This window comes from Gopherus evgoodei, chromosome 1 (assembly GCF_007399415.2).
Source record: "Gopherus evgoodei ecotype Sinaloan lineage chromosome 1, rGopEvg1_v1.p, whole genome shotgun sequence".
Lineage (NCBI taxonomy): Eukaryota > Metazoa > Chordata > Testudines > Testudinidae > Gopherus > Gopherus evgoodei.
Window position 1 is genome coordinate 9,038,356 of NC_044322.1, and position 25,981 is coordinate 9,064,336.

A 25,981-nucleotide genomic window follows, 5' to 3' on the forward strand; every position below is an offset into this window, starting at 1 on the left:
CCAGGTCCTCATTGTGCTAACATAGAACAAAAAGACAGTCCCTGCTCCAAAGAGCTTACAGTCTAACTACAAGACAAGACATCACAAATGGATACAGACAAACTGATGGGGGGAATACAAGGAACAGCATGGTTAGCCTCAGGAGCGCCAGCAGCCTTTTTGGCACCCTAGGTGGTGGAAGGTCCCGCCCCCAAAATGGCACCCTCAACAGAGGTGGTGGAAGGTCCTGCCCCCAAAATATCGCTGCTGACTGCAGTGGCCGGATGTTCAGCCGCCACGGTCGCAGTCCCCCAAATGTCAGTGCCATAGGCGACCGCCTAGGTCGCCTCATGGGTTGCGCCGGCCCTGGTTAGCCTGATAGGCTGTGAGAATACCAGTGGCCTAACTGTTGTCAAGTTTTTTTAGGCATCATGGCAAACAGGAGTTTTGAGGAAAGATTTGAAGGAGGAGACGGAGTTAGTTTTGCAGATGTTTATAAGGAGCTTGGGAGCAGCATGAGAGAAAGCACACAGGTGTGATCTCAGTCAGCACCAAACATATGGCAATGGATGTTCATAGATACCTGATCATAGATTCCAAGGCCAGAAAGGACCATCATGATCATTTTGTTTGATGTCCTATATAACATAAGCCATAGAACTTACCATAGCACTGCTTGGTGCAGGAATCCATACTCCCTGCCCATCCTCTTTCCTATAAGACAATGTTTAAGTATACTGTAACTATGGATTTTTCCATCCAGGACACATCCCTGCAGTTTACACCCAGGAGTTGCTCGGCAAGACAGAGCTTCCAGACAGACTGTTGCAATATTCCCTTTTGGTACATATTACAACAGAATATTGGGACTGCAGACAGGACAGTTCAAATGCCCTTTTGGCACCGAATGGTTTATACAGTAATGGCTCAGGGGATTGCTTATGGGAAATCCAAAGCCCTCACCTCTAGGTCACGGATTCAAGTCCCAGCCTGGTAGCGACCAAAAGTTGTAACCATCTGTTGACTGTCTGGTCACCTTATTGTGAAATGAGTTGTTGGTCTCACTCCACATCCTAACAGATGGGTGTCCCCATGCCAAAAAGTTATTGTTTCAGCTTGCCCTCCTGCCTACAGGGATGCTATGATTGCATGGGCAAGAACAGCACTCAAGCTCACCCCTAAAGGTAGCTGCTGCTAGGTGAGGGTTGAAGTGGCTTGAGGAAGCTAGCACAGCTGCAGCCCATGCTGGAAGTGTGGGGGGCACAAAAAATAATAGCAACATTCAGCACTAACATTAGATCTCAAATTGCTTCACAAAGTTGGATAAATATTATTCCCAAATTACAGAGACTGAGTGAAGGGCCTGAACCTGCTCTCTCTAAAGTCAATAGCAAAACTCCCCTTTCAGTGCAGGATCGGACCCTAAGGACCTGTCCCAACTCCCACTATAATTAACACCTTTTAAAATCTGGCCCTCAGTGACTTGCCCAAGTTGCCCAAAGAGTAGTTAATGCCAGTGAAGGATCAAACCCTAGAGAGCTGGGATGATAACCTAGGTCTTCTAATGTCTAAAGAGCACTCTGAGCTCTAACACTAAATTAGCACACACCCACAGAAAAGCGAGAAGTTGAAAAGCATAAATAGATACTGCATCTCACATTAAAATTGTACAGCATCCATAAAGGATTTCAGAGTAATATTTTCTTAAACACAGACTTTGCACGGATCAGAGGAGAAAAAAAGTACGTGCAACAGTAGCAAAATATTTATTATCTGGCGTGTATTTTTTTCATTCAACAGCTTCTTGTGGAAAATGATAGGGACTCAGTAGTCTGGAGGCTTCTGTAATGCTGTTCTCCCAAGGCTCTGAAAGCCCTTTACATAACACATTATACAGCGCCAGGCACAATAGGTTCCTGGCCCAGGACTAGAGCTCCTATGACATTGCAGTACTAATACAAATGATAAATAATACTGCCCAGCTCTCACACGAGCCAGGTGCTGTTCCCCCCATTACATAGTAAATTAATCCAAGGCACAATAAGCAGCCAGTGCAAAGTCACACCGGTGCTGTCGGATCTATACAGTTCGCTCTGCACATCTGGGGCCACGCAACGAGTCAGCAGCAGGGACAGGAAGGAAACCCACTCGTCGGAGTCCTGCTGCCCAGTTCCTGCATTTGGGCCAGTCCCCGGGGCGCGGGCAGCAGGGGGAAGGGGAAACTTGCCTGCGATTCAGGTGGCACCAAGGGCCGCCCGCAGCCATTCCGCCGGCCCCACGCACCTACCGGGGCGGCGGGGGTGGAACTGCATTTCCTTTCGCTTGCAAGATATTGCCACTGAAATCACCTCCCCCCCCCGCTTGCAACACACAGGCTTTTTTGCAACATCTTTTATCAAAATATCTATGTTCAGAAAGCTCCCTCTGGAGCTAACGCCCCCTCCCTCCAGCTCTCTTACACACACACACACACACACACATATATCACTGGCTGGCAGCCGCATCACAATCCCCGAGGGAGAGGCAGGGAGGGCGCCTGCGCGCACCCCCTCCCCCCAGCAGCCCCAGGCCGGCCGATATAAAGGAGTGCGGCGCGGCCCGCCGGGCTGTGCGGGGCGCTGGGTGGGTCGGGCTGCGGGCGGTGCTGGACTCTGCCTCCCACAGACGCCCCGGCCCCAGGGGGGTGCGTTATGGACCTGCCCGGGGGGCGCCGATGCTGAGCCATGATGAAGACCATCATCGCCGCCTACTCGGGCGTCTTGCGAGGTAACCGCAGCCTTCCTAGCGGCCGGTCCCCGAGCCTCGCAGGGCCATATGTCTCTATATGGACCGGCCGCGGGCGAGCCACTTCGCAGCCGACCCAGCGTCTTCCTCCCGGGCCGGTCTCGGCTCCTGGGTCTCCCATCCCCCTAGGCTTTACATGGGGGGGAAAAGGGGCCGGCGTGGTGCTCCTTCTGCAGGCACGGAGCTGCAATCTGGGTGCAAGGGGCTGGGGTGGGGGGAGTGGAGGGGTGTTTTGCACCATGAGGAGGTGAGCGGTGCGAAGTCTGGAGCGGGCTGGCCGCTGTATTAGGCATTCTGCGCCCCCGGCCCCCACACATCCGGCTGCGCTGCGTTGGGGGTTTCTTTCCTGCCTGTTGATTGTGTGACTGAAGAACATGCCTGCTGCAGGGGTGTTTGTAGCATGACTCTGTGGCAGGTGCGCCGCTGGCTGCTTGGCTTTTCATGTGGGCAGGGCCTTGGCAGACATATGTTGTGAGGCTACATCTGCCCTCTCTCTCTTCCCCAGTACCAGTATGGCTGTATCTTAAGGTGGTGGTGGTTCTCAACCTGGGTTATGTGGTACCCCTAGGGGTACACAGAGGTCTTTTGGGGGAACACCCAACTTCTCTAGATACTTGCCTAGTTTTACAACAAGCTACATAAAAAGCACTAGCGAAGTCAGGACACACTGAAATTTCATACAGACACAATGCTCAAGTTGGCCATTTTTCAGGAACTGTGTGGCTGTGACACTTCTGTGTTTGTCTGATTTTGTAAGCAAGTAGGTTTTTAAGTGAGGTGAAACTTAGGGGCACACAAGACAAAGCAGACTCCTGAAAGGGGCACAGTAGTCTGGAAAGGGTTGAGAGCCACTGTCTTAAGGACAGGGAAAAATACCTTGTTTGTAGCTTTTGGAGGCTTCCACAGAGGTCTGCGTGTGTGTGTGTGGTGTCTACTCTTCAGTGAGCCTTGGAAAAGCTGCAGAGTTTGTCAGGCTCTGCTGCCTCAAAGCCTGTCACAAGTGTCTTTCTGGGTTTGATGTGTTCCTGAAACAGAGCCCCTGAGGGTCTGATTTTCTTAACATATGGGTTTTTGTGTGCGAGGGGAAGAGGAATGTAATAGCTTTTATCAGCCTTGTGGCTGCAAATGACATTGGAAACTAGCTGTGAAAACTTAATTTAGTTTCTTAAATGCTACTTTTCCTATACTCATGCCAGTAGGAGGAAGCTGGAAAGAAGTGACTGATGTCCATCTCCCTAAAACATCTTAAAGATTAAGTGTAAAAAATAGGCTTTTATCCAGGGCAGCATGAGTTAGTGGCTAAGACTTCCTTTCACCTCTACCCACCAATACAAAACTCTCCTCCCATTTCCCCAGTGAAATGGGGTTGGTGGTTCTCAGCTGTGGTGAGGAGACTGCCCTGAAGGAGACTTCCAGCTTGACAAACTATCTGCCTTATAGACACTGAACACACCATCTAGGGAGTGTCAAACCTTTGCCTGTCCAGTGACCTCAACCCTGAAGTAATGTGAGGAAGCTTGTGTTACCGCTGCCTTGGGTCTCAGTAAACAAGGCCTCTGAAGGTACAGCAGCAATAAACTTGGCAAGTGCAAATGTTTATGCTTCAGAGCCTGTTCTCTGCCCTTTAGAGAAACAGGTTTACTGGCCTTTTAGCAGTGGTGCAGGGCTTACACACAGGTACAGTTTTACATAACTTTGATAAACTGAAACTTTAAAAATCACCCACACTTGATCTGTAACACAGTGGGGCCTGGAGACCCCATTGTGTTGTACACGTACCTGTTGAGACAGCTCCTGCTCTGAAGAACTGAGTGGACATTGGACAAAGAGTGGGAAAGGAAATAGTGGCCCTGAGGTAAAGTGATCTGTCCAGGCAGGGTTTGCCAACAGGCAGAGCTGGGGAGTGGGGGATGACCCACTCTCTGACTTGCATGTGTCTTTTGGTCTCCAATCCTGCACATAGCTTTGATGTGGATGCCTGTGTAACACCGACAGTCCCTGCTCATCCATGGGTGGGATTGAATCTGGGATCTCTGGAGCTAAATGCATGAGCCTCTAAGCATGAGCTAAAAGCCCCATGGCTCTTAGCTAAGGCTGTAGCAGACTCCTTCATTCTAAGTGGTCTCAGTGCCACAGAACACCACACCCAGGAGGTGTGTGGGTTACTCCAGTATGGAATCAGGAGATGTCTGCACCTATACAGGGCTCTGTGTGAGTAGTTCTGATGTAGGATCTTGGAAAAGCAACTGTGTATTTTGCTGTCCTGGTCAGCACTGAGAACACTACTGGCCATTAATAAATAAAAGCAAAAAGTTGTGCTAAACTGACAAAAGCAGAGTTTTTTTTCTAGGTGCCATTTGGAGATGAGAGCCTGTGACATGAGCTGACAGAGCAGTGTAAACTGCGCTACTCCACTCTTGTACTTTTCTTACTCTCTTAAGAAAAGACTAAATCAATCATGGAAGGCATCAAATATGTAGCACTGACCTGACAGACCCCAATGGCACCTCCTTTGTGAGGCCCATTCTGAGCCAATATGTTAATAATGTATTTAGGGCATGTGCATATTTTAAAGTGGCCTGTGGTTTATGTACAGTGTAGTTGGCCTTAACTCAATAATCTGATGTAGAGATGGAAAGCTGCCTTAATTCTCCATGCAGGTCTGTTTCCCTTCAGGCCTGCACTGATGCATTTGCAAATTCGCTTCTACAAGTTTGAGTGGTAGCCATGTTAGTCTGTATCAGCAAAAAGAACAAGGATGACTTGTGGCACCTTAGAGACTAACACATTTATTTGGGCATAAGCTTTTGTGGGTTAAAATCCACTTCATTGGATGCATGCAGTGGAAAATATGGTAGGAAGATATATACACAGAGAATATGAAAAAAATGGGTGTTGCCTTACCAGCTATAATGAGGCTAATCAATTAAGGTGGGCTATTATCCGCAGGAGAAAACTTTTTTGTAGTGATAATCAGGATGGCCCATTTCCAACCATTGACAAGAAGGTGTAACAATGGGGGGAGGATATGGGAGGGTGGGGAATTAGCATGAGGAAATAGTTTTACTTTGTGTAATGACCCATCCACTCCCAGTCTTTATTCAAGCCTAACTTAATGGTGTCCAGTTTGCAAATTAATTCCAAATTCAGCAGTTTCTCATTGGAGTCTGTTTTTGAAGGTAGTTTTTTATTGTGACTTTTAGATCTGTAATTGAGTGACCAGGGAGGCTGAAGTATTCTCTGACTGGTTTTTGAATGTTATAATTCTTGACATCTGATTTGTGTCCATTTATTCTTTTGCATAGAGACTGTCTGGTTTTAGCCCACAAAAGCTTATGCCCAAATAAATTTGTTAGTCTCTAAGGTGGCACAAGTACACCTCATTCTTCTACAAGTGTGACTTGTTCACCTTGGAAGGAAGGTATTGCCTTGGTAACTGCAGCTTCCTTCATGGTGCAAGTTAATTAAATGTCACCACTTTCTAGGCTTGCAAGCTGTTCACAGCTCTGTAATTTGTCAGAAGTGACTGATTCCCAGGGCTGGCTTCTGGTACCAGCGGAGGAAGTATGTGCCTGGGGCGGCACATGCTAAGGGGCGGCAGTCCGTCCATTCTTGGGGCAGCACAGTCCAGATGGCTTTTTTTGCTTTGGCAGTTCGGGCAACAGTCTGAGCGGTTTTCCCCCTTAGGGCAGCAAAAGTGTGTGTGTTAAAAGCCTGTCTGTAAAAACAAGAAGGGCCTCACCCAGAGAAGCTGTGGAACCTTGTGATTCCTCTTGTATCACTGGAATGAGTTTTGTCTCTTTACAGAAACTGTACAGTGGGATTCACCTGGCAGGGAACAGGGGATTTAGAGGCAGTGTGCCTTAGTGGATAGTGCACTGAGCTGGTAGTTAGAAGTCCTGGATTATATTCCCCAGTTTTGCCACTGATCTACTGTGACACTGGGCAGATCACTTCACCTGTCTGCCTCTGATTCCCTCTTATCCCCTGATTTTGTCAATCTAGATTGTAGCCTCATAAGGGCAAGAATTCTCACTAGGTGTTTGTGCAATGCCTCGCAAAGCTTAGTTGGCCTGGGCAAAGTTTCGTTCTGGATCCAGGCCCTGGACATTTGCCACCAGGCACTACAGGCTAATCTGGCCCTGGTTACTGCTGTTTCTTCCAGCAGCCCTTTCTTCCTACAGTAATGCTCTGGCTTTTAGCACTGTTCAGAGCTAAAACTGAAACCTGTAAAATAGCTGTGATTTGCATAAACCTAGCAGTTTTTTGTTCTGTGGAGTCTCTGGCTCCTCTCCCTTATTTTGGGTATAAATTCTGCTTGGGGCAGTCCGTTCTGTAAGGGCACCAGTGTAAATGGCTTACAGGTATTTACAGTAGTACAGTTTACTCAGGTTCAGCACCAGGATAAGATGCACTGGTACTGTAATTCTCAAACTTTTGTTAAAGGGTGACCTCTTTAACATAGCAAACCTCTGAGTGTGACCCCCCCCTATAAATTAAAACCACTTGCTAATATATTTAGCAGCAGCATCAATGCTGGATGCAAAGCAGGGTTTGGGGTGGAGGCTGACAGCTCGTGACCCCCTCTTGTAATAGCTTTGCAACCCCATGAGGGGTCCTGACCCCCAGTTTGAGAACACCTGCACTGGTACAAATGAAAATGCACTATTGTAAATAGCGTCTTCACTAGAGTTTGCACTGGTGGCTTAAAAGTCACTATAGGACAAGGCTTAAGGATCAACAGCTGTTCTGCTTGCAGTTTCAGGTACCAAGTGCGAATGGAAAGAGGCTGTAGTAGGAACCAGAATAGGTGAGTGATCTGAGTGAAGAGGGGAGTGATGAAACCTGGCAAAAAGGCACAACCAAGTCCGTATCCTGATCATCTGAGATTTTTACCTGTTCCTCTCAAACAATCAGTAATGCCACTGGAGTTCCTCTATGTGGCTGTCATTCCTTTAAGTGGAGGCAGACAATAGTAACTCTCCATCACCACTCTCCTCAGTATCTGCTTCTTTACAGGATGCTAGTATTCAGGAAATCTTTAAGATCTACCAGTCTGTTTCCAGGTCTGAGCAGCATGCCGTACTTGGGGCAATATTGCAACATATCTACTCTCCAAAGTTCTTTGGATCCTTCTCGCCAAGGGAATTCCATATGAAGGCTATGCCAGTTGTAGACTGTAGACCAACACAGTTCATAATCCTGCTGGAAGGCATCTTTCAGATGCTTAGAAATGGGCAACCTGCCACAGAGGATCAGTGGCTGTATAACTGCTATTCAAGCTCAGACTGAATTAGAATATCCAATCTCATGGAACTTGCCAAAGGAGGATGGGGTGGAAAAATAGTGTGTAAAAATCTATCCATAAGTACCTATGAAACACTGAGCTTGGTGCTACTGGTGGTGCTCTCCTTAGTCCTTCTGACTTACTGTCATGGGGGGGTCTTTGAGACTCATGTGATCTTCACAGAGAATCATCTACTGCGTACATATTGAAGCCTGAAGGGAATCTGTTCTTTTCTAATTATTCTTCAAGTTGACAAGCACTGGAGGGGATTTTGGAGGTAGTGTGGTTCCTTAACTGCAACCAGAGGTGCCTGATGCTTTTTCTGCAAAACTTTCAGCTGTTTTTGGCCAGAGATAAAGCAAGGCAGATACACCTAAGTTTTGTGCCCTCAATAAAAATGCTGAAGCCCTCTTGTTGCCCAGGTAATTTCCAAAGTGCTAGGTGATGTAGAGAAGTGATTCAATCGTTCCTGCAGTTGGGCATGGGCAGTGGTGTAGTTCAGTGTCCTGATCCTGTCGCCTCAAAGAGCTGTGCCTGCTTGACATGATTGCTAAGAATGTGCTTCGTATTATTGGATGGGAGATTGTGCTGTCTGTAGTCCCATTCCTGGAACGGTGTTCTGGAACGGGTGGCCATAACTGCAGCCAGTAAACATTCCAAAGTGGAGTGGATAGTGAATGGGACCAAAGAACAGTTACTAACTGTCTTCGGTAGAAGATGGAAGCTCCTATTTTTGCAGGATTAAACTTTGGACCCAGGGAAGAGATTAATGTAAATGGTTATCAAAGACCAGGTCAGTTTGTATCTTCTTTGCTTCCCCTCATAAATGGGCTAACCATGGGTGTTTAAATAGAACCAGTCTCATTTTCTTCCAGAAATGGAAAGGGGATGCTGGGGACATGGAGGTGTCTTCTTAAGTTCTAGGGGAAATGTATTGAGACTATACACTAATAGCTTAGAATATAACACTTATGGCTGATCTATGACCAGTCCTTCTGATCAAGTCAAAATTTGTCATCTGTTAGTCATGTAATTTATGACCTCTAGTACCTAGGTCGGAGGAGGGGACTCCTTGGCAAACTCATTGCAGTTGTTGGGAGATTCCCTGTGAGCAGAGGACAAGGAAGAATTACAGTTAATGCCACCAGTAAATAAGCTGTGCAGAGTAGCCAACTTGGAGGTATACTGTAATTCACCTTTACAAATTCTCAAACCTCCTCTGGGATCTCTAACAAACCTAATACTACCAAGAAGTCTTGGCATGAACTGCAGCATCCCTGAATACATCATTCTGTCCCACACTAAGGAACTGGAAAGGACTAAGTCAGAAGTCTAAATAACTAATCTAAAACTTTCCATGCCAAAAAGCTGGCTAAGCATTTAGCACAAACTTGAGTTTACAGTTCTGCTTCGAAGTAATCCCTCTTGAAAAGCTCTCTGAATTACTTCTGGTAAACAATTCATAATAGGCTTTTATTTTGTTGGATTAATGTTTGTAACTGAGTCACTTTCTGAAAACCAAACATTTAGCGACCTGTTAAATCTCCTTCTGATAAATAGCTTTTCATAGCTGTGCATTTGCTCTGGAGTATGTGTCACTTCACCATGAAGCATCAAATCTTAGCATACGTGATGTATAGTGCAGTTTCAAGCACGGGTGTGTGGGTGGTAGCATACTGCCAATCAGCAATACCCAGTATTAGGGGTTGTCACTAGAGTAAATAGCCCATCTGTTTATAGCATCCAGGAAATGCTGAAGAACAAGTCTAACAGGATGAAACAGGCGCTTGGTTCAGGAGAAAGAGGATAGGGACCCACTCCAAGAATGGAGAGTGTAGGGACTTACTCAAGGTAATTAAACATACCTCTGAATAGCAGCACCTGCAAGTATATACTAAGACAAAATTAAAAGGATTAGGTTTTCATGCTTTTGGTATAAACGAATTGCTGGCTGTCTCCAGGAGGAAACTGTCCCACAGGGAAAAGTATTGTACAACTGGCTGTAGGCTAGGTCTTCTCCTCCAGCACTCTTGGAGGCAGGATGCTGGACAAGATTGGTGTGTACCACTCTGATTATTGCAGAGGAGCTATTCTAGTTGTATCTTGCAGGCCGTCTGTTAAGGCTTACACTAAGGCAGTTCGGCTTTTGCCAAAAACTACAACAGTAGGAGTTCTCCTAGATCTGGATTTGCCAACAGCCACACTCCTGGTGGACTTTGCTGGATGGTATAAGGCAGTGGTCTTCAACCTCTTCTGGGTGGTGCGTGCCAGATGATGAGCGACCAAGGACTGTGGCTGGTGGACAAGCATCCGCCAAAATGCTGCCAAGAAGCAGCAATGTCAAGAGGTGTCACTGCCAAAATACTGCTGATCTTGCATTTCAGCAGTGACGCCTCTTGAGGCTGCTGCTTTTCAGCAGCATTTCGGCAGATGCTTGTCTGCCGGCCACTATGTGGGTGCACACGGATGTCCTGACGGGCACCATGGCACCTGTGGGCACTGCATTGGGGACTACTGGTATAAGATATACCCTATGCCAAGTCCTTCATTATTTGCAAGTGTAGAATCCTTCTCTTGTCAGACTTGAAGATGCCTTTGGTTTAAAGGATTCAACAAAATATCCTGACACGATATGGTCACTGCAGATGGCAGTGGAGTAGCCTGGCTTGCAATTCCACAATTCATTTTACTTATAAAGACCCCCTTGCCTTTTTTTCCCCAATTATCTTACAAGGTTAAGAAGTTAAGTACTTCTGCTGCCTTGGTCTCTTTACAATTGTGTTGCAATTATTCCTTTTAAGCAAGTTAAAACAAAAGCGGTCCTGAGAATCGGTGCTAGTCAAGCTATCTGTTGTAGGTGACTGCTGCCAAAGGAAGAGCCTTCCCTTAATTTTATGTACTGTAATCCTAAATCTGCATAGTCTCATCCACTCTGCCTGACTTCATTGAATTCTTTTAGACTTCAATTACAATTCAGCAGATGCTAATCTGTACTGTTAAGCCTCCTTTTCAGACAAGGCTGTTCCTATTTTGGATGTTTCCCCTCAAACACCTGTCTATCCACAGTTAGGAAAGTTGCCCCTCCTCTTGGGAGGACAGGTTGCTAGGCAGGCTTAATGGAATTCCCTTCAAGCTGATAAACATGCAGATATTCCTTATGTTAACTTTCTTCTGGGGTTTGGTATTGTTAGCATCACAGTGAGATGAATGTCTTGCATCTAAACTCTAGTCTTAGCCCAGGTCCAGACTACCCCGCTGTATTGGCGGGTTAAAATCGATTGCTCGGGGATCGATATATCGTGTCTAGTCTAGACGCGATATATCGATCCCCGAGCGCGCTTACATCGATTCCGGAACTCCATCAACCCGAACAGAGTTCCGGAATCGACACGGAGAGCCGCGAACATCGATCCCTTGCCGTCTGGACGGGTGAGTAATTCGATCTTAGATATTCGACTTCAGCTACATTATTCACGTAGCTGAAGTTGCGTATCTAAGATCGATTTTCCTCCCCTAGTCTGGACGAGGCCTTAATGGCCTCCTCAAGGATTGAGCTCACAGCCCTGGGTTTAGCAGGCCAGTGCCCAAACCACTGAGCTATCCCTCCCCTACACACAGCTTTACACACATCTTCATCAAATGCACCAGCCAACTTCTCAAAACAAGGAGAAGCTGTGCCTTTGACAGCAACAACAGGGAGAGAATGTAAAAATGCAGTTCTAAAACTGTGCCATGTTCTGTTGGATTTGGGGTCTAGTTTTGTACTGGAAACGCCTTCAAATTCATTAACTTCTCAATTAAACCTAAGTACTACAAACCTCACATCCCTCTAAACAGTGCACTTCAGAACAGGCAAAGCTTGCTTCCCTTCTCTTATGCTGCCTCTAATGTCCTGTCTAGTATGCTTGCAGTGTCTCTGGTTAGCTACTTGTGACTTCTGTCCTCCGAGTTTGGACCTGCATCTGACTGTATTTGCATGTGAATTGTAAGTGCTGGGGGCCCCCTCCAGTGTGACAGACGGCAGTGTGTTTACTGTAACTTGCAGAAGGTCTGCATGCTCACATTAGATTGGTCACATTCCAGTACAAGGATTCCCTCCGATTTGTCTAGTAATGACCTCAAAAGGAGGTGGGTGGGCTGATTCCTTCCCCTACAAAGCAGTGTCGCACTCCTCAGTCATGGGGGCTGAAGAGGATTTGCTGGGTGGACCATCCAGAGGCAAGGTGTTCCAGTGGACAATGCACTGAACTGGGAGTCTACTCCTAGCTCAATCACTGACCTGCTGGGTGACCTGTGGTAGCCTCTGTTCCACTATTTGCACACCACCTACTGCAGTGGGGTCCTGACTGGAACCTGGGTGCTGCTGTAACACAAATAATGGGAGGAGCTACAGATGCCTACTTAATTTGGGCTGGGGAGGGAGAAGAGACCCAGTTAGGACTTCCTCAGTCCCTGGGAAGTGCCATTGACTCGTTAGTGGCATCTTCACAGCCCCTGTGACACCGGAGTACATGCTCCATAACTGAGCAAAGGGCTTCGTTTCCTTGCTCCTGATGCCTGCAGAGATCCTGTCCCCCAGTGACAGCTGCGGAGTAGGGAGGAGGAAGAGCCCTGAGGGTTCAGTGGCCTCCCGGTACTATCTGAGACAAGGGGCTTGTGTAGCTGGGGTGTGTCCTAGACAGTAAATATGTGATGTTACAGAGTCGTACGCCTATTGCCCTGACAATGACACTTGTTTTGAATTCTGTCCGTCCCCCCCCCCCAAAACATGTCTTTCTAGACACAGCTCCCAGTAAATTGGGACATCCCCACAGGTCTTGGATAATGAGGGGTGTCAAAGTTAGACTCAGAACTCAGTTTGTCAGACCACTCTGTTTTATTAGCACAGCTCTCTGCTAATAACACCCAGATAATGTGAGCACCATGCAAGACACAAACTACTTATTTATACAAATAAAAGGGCGAGCACTTAACAAGATAACAAAAGAAGCAGAATCTAATAAGTTTAAAACTATCTTATTTCCTTACTATTACCAATCTTCTGTTAATGTTTCACCATTAGCACCCTTGTTTATGCCTAATGTTTCTTTTCCTGGCACCTGTATTTCAACACTTCTTATTTCTGCTTAAAGGTACATACACATTTCTTTAATCCATTCTTATTTTTACAATATAATTCATTCTGCTTTCACAGGGGTCTGAAGTCTACACTAGACTTCATCCCCATGGCCTTCCCTGTGCTGTTCCTCTGTGCCTTAATACTCATTCAGTCCTTAATGCCTCTGCTGGGACTGCCAGCAAGGGGACCAATTAGTATAGACTGTGAACTAACATGTCCTTAAAGAACTGAATGGAGGCTCCTCTCACAAGCTGTCAGTGCTTGTCTGCTTTATGGCCATTTTGAGCTAAAGTCAGGCCAGTGACCTGCCATAGGAGGAAAGCTACCTATCTAATTTCTAACTCTCATACTAGTTCTCCCTATGGAATAGTTCAGTGTTACCAAACACACTTCTCACCTCTTATGGAATCTAACTTCACATAACATCACATGGCTCATTTCAAAGGAAAACTTAAAGATGCTTGTGCTTGGGCTTGTGCATTAACAGTGGCTTCTAGCTAACATTGGTATATAGCACTTGTGGCTTCAATCAAACTAATTGTAAGGCTACATCTCAAGCTTTTATTGAAACAAACAGGACATTTTTTATAGAAATCATATTCAAGCTAGCACCTGCAAGTGTATTCCTTCAGTCTAGAGCTTGCTTGGCAAGCCATGAACAGCTAGCCTTAGTTTAAATCTGCTAAGAAGTAGTTAGCAGTATATTTCTTGTCACTTGTTCATGCCACCATTTATCTTAAACTAATCAGGACTTGATGTTCGGTTAAAGCATGCACATGTTGCTGTAGTGGAGAACTCTCCCCTAAGTTAACACTATAACAGTAATCTGTCACTGACTTCTGTAGCTTTTACACTCCTGGTCAGTGCTTTGTAGACCTATTGGTACTTGCTGCAAGCAAAAGATTTGGACACTGACCAGTAACATAGTATACACTTTAAAAGCTTGTTAATGATTAACCAGAAGCCAAATTCCTTTACACTTGGAGTTTCCATCTTGATGGAGCTGTAAATGTGTAACTTTCCAGCTGTCTGCTTAGTCAAAAATCTACTTGTAAATAACAACTTTTTATGTGCAAAAAATCTGGAAGTGTCTGAATGATAGTGATTATTGTAGTGCAATTGTTTGCTTTTTGTGGTTTGCTTTATTGGCCTGTTTGCAAACATGAAGCTGACAGTGTCTCTTTAAGAATAGTTCTCAGTGGCTTGATCTAGCATAGGATTATAATATGATTTAGTTTTTTTTCACAAGCTGTAAACTGGGGAAACTGAGCAAGTTGCCTTTGGCCTCAGAGTGTCCCAGCAATTGGCAGTTGGGTATGGAAAAGGTTCCTGGGGCAAACCGCTAGATGTATTAATACACCTTGCAGTGTGACCATCACTGGCTTGTAATGTAAACTTCAAAGTACTAGGAAGGCTGAAAGGACACTTGGAGTTTTAATGTTTATTACAGAGGTTTTTGGTTGTAAGCTCCATGTTACTGGACTTGCAAAGCAGCAGAAATCCTCTTCAGTGCTCCCAACAGTCATGGCAAGCATTTATAGAACAGCTCTGTTTAGTTACAGAATAACAGGTTTTCTCTTCAGGCTTTTTTCCTTAGTGAGATGACATCCAAGAGACTAATGTAAACTACATACATCCGGTTTAGTTATCTTAAACTAGAAGTGATTTCTGTAATACAGTATAGAACTCCATGTTCTATGCCTTCTGTTTTTCACTTCAAATGTGGCTTTGTTCTAAATGGATGTACAGAATAATTTTTATCTTTATTTTTCTGTTCTTAGGTACTGGGTCAAGCATCCTCTCTGCTCTGCAGGATTTATCCTGGTTGTCCAAGTCCAAAGTAGAGAAGCAACTTCAGATTATATCTGTGCTGCAATGGGTCCTTACTTTCCTTGTCATGGGTAAGAAATAACTTTCATTTGAAAATGAAGATTCTTGATTTAAAACTGTCCTGGCAGAAATCAAACCATGGTCATTAACAGCTAAGGTAGAACCTGTTGGGTCTCCCTCTGTTGCTTAAGAACAGGGTGTTACTATGGCTAGATAAACAGAATACATAGGAAGGATTACTACACACATGTAAGTAGGGCTGATCTGCAGGTATTGGAGCACAAAGATGCGGATCTCTTTTTAAAATCCTTCTGTACAGTCTGTGCTCTGTAGATAACAAATGTCTTGCCATGAATGCTCCAAATGTAGTGGGGAAAAAAGTATCCAATCTTTGTTTCTAATGACAGCCACTGTGGAAAGACCCATGATTCTATATTCTTTATCTCCTCAGCACTGATGGACTACTTCTTACCATATATTCCAAGCTTTGTTCAGTCTAATTTTTAATGACCTCTTGCAATGTGACTCTCTTCTCTGGAGATTCCAGTCCAGTAGAACTCACTGGAGTGCTTGCAGCTAGCTGTCTTATAGGTGACACTTGTGCGCCCATCATATCGGCTGCAAAGACTTTTCCTTCCTGCTTTAATACCTGCTTAGTTAGGAGGAGCTCTGAGTGGGAGGAAGAGAAGCATTTTTTTTCCTTGATTAATAATCACTAGTATTGAAGTAAATCAAAGTTGGCTAGTCTCTCTCTCTGAGCACCTGGACTGCATTGTCCAACTCATCAAGTCTGATTTGAGCCACCATCAGCATGCCTGTTGTCAAATACTTCCTGTTCACTGCCTATATACTGCCTGCCAGAAGTTTCCAGTTGAATTTCCTCTTTCATTCCAGACGTGTCAGTGGGACGTAGATGGAATTTTTTTCCCCTCTCATAATTTTAAATCAGTGCTTGCTGCTCTTGTATAAGTCCCAGCCTGGTGCAAGGGTGTGTGAGAGGAACTTTTTGTGTTGGGGAATATCCAGTGTATCGGGAGTCTTACCTGTGACACAAGAAAACGGAACTAGCAGCAGAATCTCTTCCTCATGAGGCCCAGGGAGCCCGCTGCAGTAGAAGGAGAACCTGTGGACTCTGAGGCAGGGACAGGGAAATAACTGCTCTGAAGTAGGCTGCTCTGGATGAAGCTTTGTTGTGGCCCTGCCGAAGGCTTAGTCTCAGTTTGATGTCACTAATCTGTAACAACTAAATCTGATTTAGTTTAAAAATCCTTAAGTACGTCAGGGTCAAAAGTAAGGGGTGTTCATGCTGATAGAGATACCTGCTCTGCAAAAATGAGACTTTCATGCCATTTCCCCTCTTTTATCTCCTCCCTTTCCCTCTGGCAACTCCAGGTGTGGCATGCACTGTAATCCTCATGTACATACTCTGTACAGACTGCTGGGTGATTGCAGCTGTGTACTTGGCATGGCTGGTGTTTGACTGGAATACTCCAAAGAAAGGTAAGTCATCGAATGTAGCATGCTGCCTCTTAGTGTGATAGAGGCTTTACATAGGACATGCCATATGCCAGAATGTGCAAAGCTCCTCATAATAGACAGCTATGGAAATTTCTGTGTGTTAGGAGGAGGTGGGGAATAGAACTCTTTTCACTTAGTGGCTGGCTTGCCATATAACAGGCTTGTCTGTACATGGTGGGGGGGCAGCCTGCAGTAGCTGGTGCATACTACTTACTCCACACTAACTCTGTGTGGATGTGTACTGTATGCCTTTGTGCACATCAGCCTAATGCACTCTGGAAGTGTACAAAGCTAAAGCACATGAGGGCAGGAGGACCCACATGGGGAATTAGTGCAGAGTGGCTAATGCGCTTTAAACTCACGCTCTAGCTTGGTGTGCGCTGACTTCCCTGTGTAGACTAGCCCGTATAGCCTGCCTGACTGTTGTCCTGGGAAGTGACAGCAAATTCTTATCCTTATAAATGTGTAGCCCTTCTCTAAATCCAACTAAGCTCTTGTAGCAATGTGCTCCCCAGGCTAATTACTTGTCTCTAAATGTTCTTATGAGATTCCAAAGTCCTGTTTGAAAACTTGCAAGCCAAATTAAAACCTGACTTGGCAAAAGCCCAGGGGAAGTTGAAGTCTTATAGTTAAGATCAAGTGGCTGCTTTGGTTAGTGATGCACGTCAGGGGGTTTGAGTCCCTGTCTGATGGGAGATGTCTATTGACCTACTGTTTTGTGGAAACTAGTTGAGAATGATCAGGTTACTTAAGTTAACACACTTGAATACAGTTTCCCCATGCTTATAAGCTTTCTTAGTAGGGAAAAAGGGCTCTTATAGCTAGAGAGGGCAATTAGGATCACCAGGCGTTAAAGACTTAATGTCTCAGCCAGACTTTAACTCTACATAGCTTTCAATGCAAAAAGATCCTGGCTGAGCTAATAGGACTTTCTCAGGGGAAGAAACTCATGCAAAAGATGGTAAACATGGATGTCTTAATACTACAAACCCCTGTTTTCAGTTCCAATGTTTACATGGCATTGGAACTTGGGGGAGGGACTTTGGGGTTCAGTTGTCAACTCTGCTATGCAGTTGTTGCCTAAGGCCTGACTCTCTTCAGAAGTGTGGAAGCCAAGGAGAGGTGCAGGTGCTCCATACCTCTGAAAACAAAGCCTTCATGCCTTCTGCAATTCCCTGCCTCCCAGGGCTGCAGGGCATCTGTGCTGCCCTGAGATCTTCTAATGGGTATCAGTGGTGTTGCCCTTCCAAACTGCTACTGATATTCTCAAACTGCACTTTCTTCCTTGTTTTTCCAAGGTGGAAGAAGGTCCCAGTGGGTCAGAAACTGGGCCATATGGAGATACTTCAGAGACTATTTTCCAGTACGGGTAAATAACCTTTTCTTGCTCTACTCCTGACTGTACAAAGGGCTCTTCTGTTCCTCTTAAAGATTTGTCTTGTGGTAACCTCTTGGCTGTTGTGTGTGGTGTTTTTTTTTAAAAAAAACAAACATACCAAACCAAACAAAACCCTTTGACATGAAGAAACCAGCTCTTGTTCTGTACACAGACCTTACTTTATCTGAAACTGGAAAACCAAGATAAGAAAATGTGCTTTATTTAGGATCCCACCATGTGATGTGTATTTCCCCAGAACAGTCTGTCGTTTGCATTGCAAACTTGGTGCATCCCTAATCAATCCTGATAGGAATGTCATTGGTTTTTGAGATGACTCTATTGACTCAAGGCATCAGTTGCCTTGCAGAAATCTGGTGGTACAAGAGTATCCTATAAACAATGGATTTTCCTGTTCACCCCTCCCCACCAGCTAGAACATGTGAAGCAAAGGCTATATCCCCTCTGCATCTTGTGCTCTTCATTTCATAGAACACCACCTAAGGCCAAGATCCAGTCTATTGCCCGTAAGGCTCCCTGGTGGAATAGGGGGCGATCACTTCTAAACTTTTAATTTTATTATCAATATGAAAAAAGTCCTTGGGGTGGGGGGCAGGAATAATTTTTATTGCACCTGCTTGATCACATGGTAGCCTCAATAAATAGCTGTTCTGTCTCTGGGCTTCTGAGATGCTGTTGAAGTTATTGATAGCCGGGGTTGAGACTTGCCAGTTTTATTAAGCTATAGCATAGCACTTTACAACTAAAGAATTCAAGGCATCCTGTATGCCACTTTGCAGTACAAGACCTTGGAATTAGCAGGATTCCACTTCACAGCACTGTCAGCAGATGTGTAGGTGGTAGCTGAGGAAAGGTCTCCATCTCTAACAATGGACCTGCACCCCCGGGAAATGGCCACTGCTGAAGTGGAGCAGGCTGCTAAGTATTTGTAGCTACTTTGGGAGGGACTCCAGCACTGGGGAAGTGGGTGTATCTTGGACATGAAATCACTCTCTCCTCTTCATCTTCCAAATGCTCTCTGATTCTCTAGTCCAGGGGTCTCAAACATGCAGCCTGTGGGGTTACTTTCTGCACCCTTCAAGCTCCTCACAGCCCCCTCCCCCAGCATTTACGTAGAGCAGCTCTGGCCCAACCAGCACCAAGGGCAGGGCAGGCTCCCCACCTGCCTGCCCTGCCCCCGTGCCACTCCAGGAAGCATCTGGAATCTGGGGAAGGAGGGACGCAGGGATGTCGGGGGGGCTGTTGCTTGAGGCACCATCTCCAGCAGCTCCCATTCCCCAGGAATGGGGAACCACAGCCAGTGGGAGCTGCTAGGGACGGTGCCTTGAAGTAACAGCCCCACACACCCCTGCGCCCCTCCTTCCCCAAGTTCCAGCCGCTTCCCAGCGTGGGGCAGAGCAGGCAGACAGGGAGTCTGCCATGCCCCCAGTGCACATCAGGCTGGAGCCCGCCCCTCGCTCCCCTCCTGCATCCCAACCCCCTGCCCTGAAACCTCTGCTGCACCCTGACCCCCTGCCCTGAGCCTCTGCCACACCCCTCCTGCACCCCCTGGGGGCTGGAATGGGGCAGGGTTGGAGTAGGGATTTCAGGGGAGGAGTGGGAAGGGGCAGGGCCTCATGGAAGGGGTGGAGTGGGGGCAGGGCCAGGGACAGTGGGGGGAGGTGTCAATAAATGCGGCCCTTGGGCCAATGTACTAGTTGTCATGTGGCCCTCGTGGTGGTTTTGAGTTTGAGACCCCTGCTCTAGCCTGTGCACCTCCTGCCCCTTCAGCTAGTCTCCCAGCTAATAATTCTGATCCAACTGGATGGGTTGCTTGAGGAGAGGAAGGACTGGCAAGTGCATGGGAAGGGAAAACACACATGGAAGTAACCCTGCTGTGCAGCTGAGGACTCTTCAGGGCTAGTTAGAGGGCTTGGAGCTGGGAAGAGGTCTGTTCTCAGAATGCCTGTTGGAGGAAGGGTAGGTCATTCAAGATACTTATTCTAGGAATGCAGTGGTAGCTATTAAAAAGCAGTATTTGCTAACACATACTATACATCAATAATATTTAATACTTGGACTTGATGATGTCTGTTGGCTTTTAATAGTGATCCTTGCTGGCCTTAGCAATCAGAAGCATAGCTGCAAAACTAAGCACATCAAACAATAACTTGTCAAAACTGTAACTCCCAGGGTTTTCTAATAAAGCTTGTTGAACACCTATGGGATTTCTTAGCCCAAATGACTCCCTGCTGACTTGCCATCTCCCTGCAGCTACCTTGGAGAGTGTGTACTGCTACTTCACTGGTCCTTGGGCCTTGCATGCAGATGGTGACTCTAGATAAGCATTGTTTATTAGTCACACAAACAGTGGAACGTGAAGTCAGCAACTGATTCAGCACAGAGTCGGAACATCTGTGACACAATGTCACGCAGCAGGCAGGCATGGGGGGAAGAGGATATTAAACAGAGGAAAAGCAATTAGCTTGATCCTTCTGGCTGTCCTCCACTGGCTGTGGATTCAGTCTTGGCTGGGTTGTCCTCTCACCCTGAAGTCTCAGCACCAGGCACCTGCCTCTTCGACCTTATGTAGAGAGCACAGCTCTTACAAAAATCCAAAGTGGCAAATGGGCAGGACCCCTTCAGGCAGGGCTGTCAAATCTGTGGCCGCAGATCCATCTCGCTGCATCATGCAGGAATGCTAGTATGATGCCAGCTACTCAGGCTGCAGTATGTGTAGTTCTCATCCTGGGCTCTCTTGAGCCCTCTTGTGTATCCAAATGATTCCCCATCTGTTGTCTTTGGCACATAGCTCCGTCTCTGTCCTTTGGTCTTCATTCCCTCCATCAGGACGCATGCTTGGTCTAGGCATGCTATCCATCCCTGACGGACTGAACACTCCTGCTGATATAAGGGTATAAGGCAGCTGACCTTCCCCATAGTGGGATCCCATTTCAATGGCAATGCAGGGGCCGCCACCCCTATAGAGAGCTGGGAACAAAGTCCTGGTTATCTAGCACTGTGCAGCATCACATACCTAATGACCATGGCTGTCCCATGTAAAGAAACAAACAGGGGCACTCAAGTACCTTGGCTGCCAAATGGCCTTGGTACATTTAGAAGCATGTTTGAAAAATGCCTGTTATATGACTGGGTAGGACCTTCTGTAGCTCTTCCTCCCCACCCCTAGGCAGGGTGGGGTATTGAACAGCCAACAACACAACTAGCCCTTCCTCTCCAGAGGTTGGAAGCCATGTGTATCTTTTTAAGCAAGAACCATATTCTGGTATTCCTGGTACTCTGTGGCCTTGTCTGTGTTAGGAGCCTGGCTATCATTTCCCACTGCTGCTGGGTTAGCTCCACTGGTGATAGCAAGTGTCCTTCCCTCCATGCTGTGGATTCCCACTTCCCAAAAGAGCTGTGTTCTCTTCACAGCCCCCAGAATGTTAGTCACATAGACCTGCTCTGAGCACGGCTGGAAGAAAGGCCTTAAAACAGCAGAGCCTAGGAGTGAAGCTGAAGCTCTGAGCACTGCTGGGAAAGCTTTCCCAAGGCTAATGCAGACATTGCCCCTAGCTACTAACACGGAGGCAGGAGCATACCATCATGTTGTAAACAGCTAATATTGTAGTGGGCCTGATTAACTTGAGTGGGTAAGAACACCCCTGTTCTCTCCTGGGTCTACTGCCTAGAAAGTGTCCACTTTCCCATCAGAGCAGATAGGCTGGTGTTGGCAACGGTGACGAGCCAGCATGGGCAGAATTAAGGTGTGAACTACTATGTCCTAAAAACCTGCTTAGGATTGTTCGACGTTTAAAATCAGCCAGATGTGCACTTGGGTGTGATCTGAGACCGGAACTCTGCAGAAGTGTTTATCAGTGATTCTAATTAGAAGCTGGGTTAACTGGCACAGCCATCAGCTGTGGAGGAGTTGAGCAAATGCTACCTTTAGGCTGGAAGGCTTTATATAAATGTAAGATATATGTATTAGGGTTGCTGGATGCTGATGGTGGGGGTGGGGGGGATTACCTTGGGTATGGAGGGACTGAGACCACTTCCTCGAAGTATTGAGCAGCTAAACATGCCATGAATGGCAGGACTCAGATGTGTTATGGTGTCATACACATGGCTCCTGTGTAATCTATACTCTCTGGTCTGCATGTGGGTGATACCAGACCAGCTACTGCCTCCTTCTAAAATGCTTGCAGGAGCCAGCTCTGACTCCTTAATCATGTTCTCTAAAATCAGATCAAAATTTGCTCAGGGTTTGTCTAGATCACACTGCTGCCACTGAAATACTTCACTGGGCTGCCTGTCACCATGTGGCTGAAGAGTAGTGACAGCTGAGCTTGCTCCACTGATCCAGACAGGAGACTGCGTTTAAAAGGCAGAAATGACCATGTGAGATGGCGTACCTGTAGAGAGGGGCGTGCGACAAGGGAGAGAGGCGTAAAAAGGTGCCAGTGGCTAGGCTGTCTTGACACACAAGGGATGTAGGCTTGGGAAGCATCAGGTGCTAGGACATCATGGCTGCTTGGGAGTAGGAGGAAGTACAAATATCCTACTGGAAGGTTCTCAAATCCTAGAGTATTAAAAACCTGTCAGCAAGGGTACTAATGGCTTTAAAACCAGCTACTCAGATTGGTGACTCCCTAAACTGACCCCTGGCTTGTGAACCGCTTTAGCTAGTTCAGAGGAGGGATGTTCGGGGGGGCAAATACGCCATAAAGTGCTGTCTACATTTTTCAGTCCTTGCACAGCTACATACTGGGTGAAGTGCACAAGAGAGATAGTAAGGGTCCAAGAATCCCTCGTGCTGCCTAATTAAGGTGGAGACAGGAGGGGAAATCACACTGTGTGATGCAGAACTTTGCCCTGTATGAATCTTTCCCATCATTGAGCAACAGTGTAATCTTCAACATCTGCCTCCAGTTGACAATCAGTGTTTAATTCTCCTACTGTGTCTCTGCTGCTCTGATCTACCCAACCTACCAACATGTTTTGTAACAGTGAAAGGTGCTGTAGTACTAAACACTTCTATTTAAAAGCAAACCTGCTTAAAGTGCATAACCATGTAAAGTGTTTGCATCCTGGGTGGCGGGAGCACTTACTGCCCATCCTACCACCATCACACTTGTATCTCTGCTATAAGCAAATTGCTATGAATGAAGTATTCCTAAGCTGGGTATCTGTCCCTACAAACAAGGTACAAAATGGAGGCCATGTGATCTAGTGGTTCAGGTACAGGACTGAGACCAGAGATCTCTGCTTTACACTCAGCTTTGTCATGGCCCTGCTCTGTGACCTTCACTGTCACTTCAGCTCCATGCGTCTGTTTTTGGCTTCTTTACATATCCTGTCTCTCTAGGTTGTAAGTTCCTTAAGGAGGCAGTTCCTCCTACTTGCTCCTATGTATGTACAACGCGTAGCACAATGGTGTCTCTAGTTGCCACTGTAACCCAAATAATTTAAAACACGTGAACAGTGCTTGAAGAGCCCACTCAGTTGGGCCAATAATGGAGTGTGGGGGGAGGAATGGTAAAACCTTTTGTGAATTAGCAAGGAAGCCAGTTCGGTTTTGGCCACTCCTGTAGCCAAGCTTGCTATGCTGCTGAGTGGAATACTCATGGCTGTGGGCTGTCGCATCTCTTGGGTAGCACTTATGAAGTCTTAGGCACAAGAGACCAAACTCTAGTATCATAAGTCTGAGAAGTGAGGCTTGGTCACTAGGCTGTCTGTGCTGCAAGATGCACTTAGTGGAGGTTGTACTGTATTTCAAAACTGCTAAGGCTTGGGAAGCCAAGGAAGCTAGACACGAATCCTGCGTCCTTTCTCTCTTTCTGTTAAAGATCATGCTGGATACAAAACTGACCTGCTGCCAAAGGTGTAGGGAATCTATTTAGTGAGGTTAGCATGTAAGGGAGCAGAATAACATCAGTTAGTGGGGCAGAAATAAGCTTAGGAAGCTGTTGGCTTAGGAAGGCTTATGTCTGCTACGACTTAATGACTGGCCCTGGAAGCAAGAGTTCTTCAAGCTTAGCAGTGTAGGTAAACTGCAGTCCCAGGGCAATTTCTGGAGTTCTGCAGCCTAGGGTGTCTCAGTCAGGAGAAGGTCTATACAAGGCATAACCTTTGATGTCCATCTGGGCCAGGTGCTATGACTAATAGTTACCTGTATCTGTTAGTCTAGTGGTTCTAGATAGCAACAGACTGCCTTGTTGTATTCTAGAGTCCACTTACCAAGTGTGCTCTGCTAATCTTTGCTTGCTTATCTAGTTATGATCATTACAATCTGGTTATTGCATAACTTTGTCTTGTGTAATAAAGTAAAGGTCTTTATTTATGGGGAATTTTTCCTGAGTGAAATCAGCATTGGTGCACATCAACACTTACAATGTTTCTCCCTCTCTCTCTCTCTAAACCAGTAGCTCTCAACCTTTCCAGACTACTGTATCCCTTTCAGGAGTTTGATTTGTCTTGTGTACCCCAAGTTTCACCTCACTTAAACTACCTGTTTACAAAATCAGACACACATACAAAAGTGTCATAGCACACTGTTACTGAAATTGCTTACCATATAATTATAAAAATATTGTGACCCCCCTCAGGTTTGAAACTCTGATCTACTATATAGGAAAGTATAAACAAAGTCATGGTCTGTATGAAATTTTAGTTTTTCCTGACTTCGCTAGTGGTTTCATGTAGCCTGTTGGAAAAACAAGGAAAAAATCCTTGTTGACATATCCTCCTGGAAGACCTCTAGGTACCCCTGTCTGAGAACCACTGCAGTCCCTGTGAATGTGAACCAGTGTTTGTCACATGAACCCTATAGTGCTCAGCTTTATAAAGTGCCTACTTGGTCAGAAGAGATGCACATTCAAAACTCTGAATGTGTATCGTTTAATGCTGGCTACTTAAGCTTCTGCTGAAGCCATTCAGGAGCAAAGAGTGTAGCTGCAAACAGCTTCTGCTTAATGCTATTATTTCAAATAAGCACCTGACAATTAGCTTGCTAACAGAGTCAAAGGTGGCTGCAGGCAGCCTTGTACCATTTGTGCCAAGTGAGGCTTGCAAGAGCTCTTCCAGCTTGCTCCCAAATCCCTTTGATCTGGTCGGCCTACTTGGCATACAGAAGAGTATTTTCCTTCCTTCTAAGATGGTCTGCAGCAGCAAAATTGAAGCAGAGGCTCTTGCATCCTGCACTAGACATTGCAGATCTTCTTTAATCCCTAATTTCAATAACATCTAGCCCCTCTGAGACAGAATAGATGGATGGTGCTGCAAAAATGGTAGCCAGACCTTGAGTCTTAGCACTCCTACTCCGGGTCAGGGGATTGGGCTATGGAGGAAGCAAGCAGGACAAACTCTAGCCTCTGGGGATACGAGAGGCATTCCCAGCACCAGTGAGGCAGGGAGATGCCCAGCTGGTATTGCCTGCTCCAGACACCTTGGACCCAAGTGATGTCAGCAGCTAGCGTGTGGCACTGGGAACTCTCAGACAGCTTTTACTCTGCTGATTGGCTGTTTGCACCAGCCTCTGCCTCAGTCCTCGTACAGCCTGCATCGTTCTCTCTGCCCCCACTGACCCCTTGCTTGCTCTTTGTTTGTTCTAACCTTCCACCCCCTTACCCAACGCCTCCTGCTATTCCAGCATAAAGAGGAATAAATATGAACAGGAAGTAGCCCTGTGCTCAGTCACCCCTACCCCAGGAGTAAAGGAAAGGAAGCCAGGGGGCATGTCTCCATGTGGTGCTGGAGGTGTAAATTCCAGCTCAAGCAGAGCTTGAGCCGTAAGACCCAATGTCTGACCTAGTGAGCTTAACAGTAGTGTATGGTGGTGTGAGGTGTGGGACGGGCTAGCTGGCCCAAGCCTGGATCTGGCTGACATGCTAGGTGCAGACTAGAGGCAACTGGCCCATCACACCATTGCTACTGCCACTCAAAGGGTAGACGTACCCTTGGTCTACAAATACATTTGGACAGTCAATGCTTTGGGGTGAGCCCTATTCCTTCCTAGGTCTGGATGGTGTTCAACCCTTTGGCCCCTAGGCTGTTCAGGCTCTCTACATGGACTGTGTTCAGTTACTAT

At 46.3% G+C, this 25,981-nt stretch overlaps 1 protein-coding gene across 2 annotated transcripts in view; it reads left to right on the forward strand.

Moving 5' to 3' along the window:
* Nucleotides 1-2,578: 2,578 nt before the first annotated feature.
* The window catches only part of DGAT2 (diacylglycerol O-acyltransferase 2), a 35,970-nt gene continuing 12,567 nt past the window's right edge, over nucleotides 2,579-25,981 (forward strand). Inside the window, exons 1-5 of one of the 2 annotated variants that reach the window (XM_030557597.1) lie at nucleotides 2,579-2,745; nucleotides 7,523-7,573; nucleotides 14,951-15,070; nucleotides 16,392-16,499; nucleotides 17,816-17,886. In XM_030557597.1, coding sequence (XP_030413457.1) covers nucleotides 2,703-2,745; nucleotides 7,523-7,573; nucleotides 14,951-15,070; nucleotides 16,392-16,499; nucleotides 17,816-17,886 — 393 coding nt within the window. In that variant the 5' untranslated portion in view covers nucleotides 2,579-2,702. The remainder of the gene's footprint in view (nucleotides 2,746-7,522; nucleotides 7,574-14,950; nucleotides 15,071-16,391; nucleotides 16,500-17,815; nucleotides 17,887-25,981) is intronic. The other variant, XM_030557607.1, reaches the window with a different exon arrangement.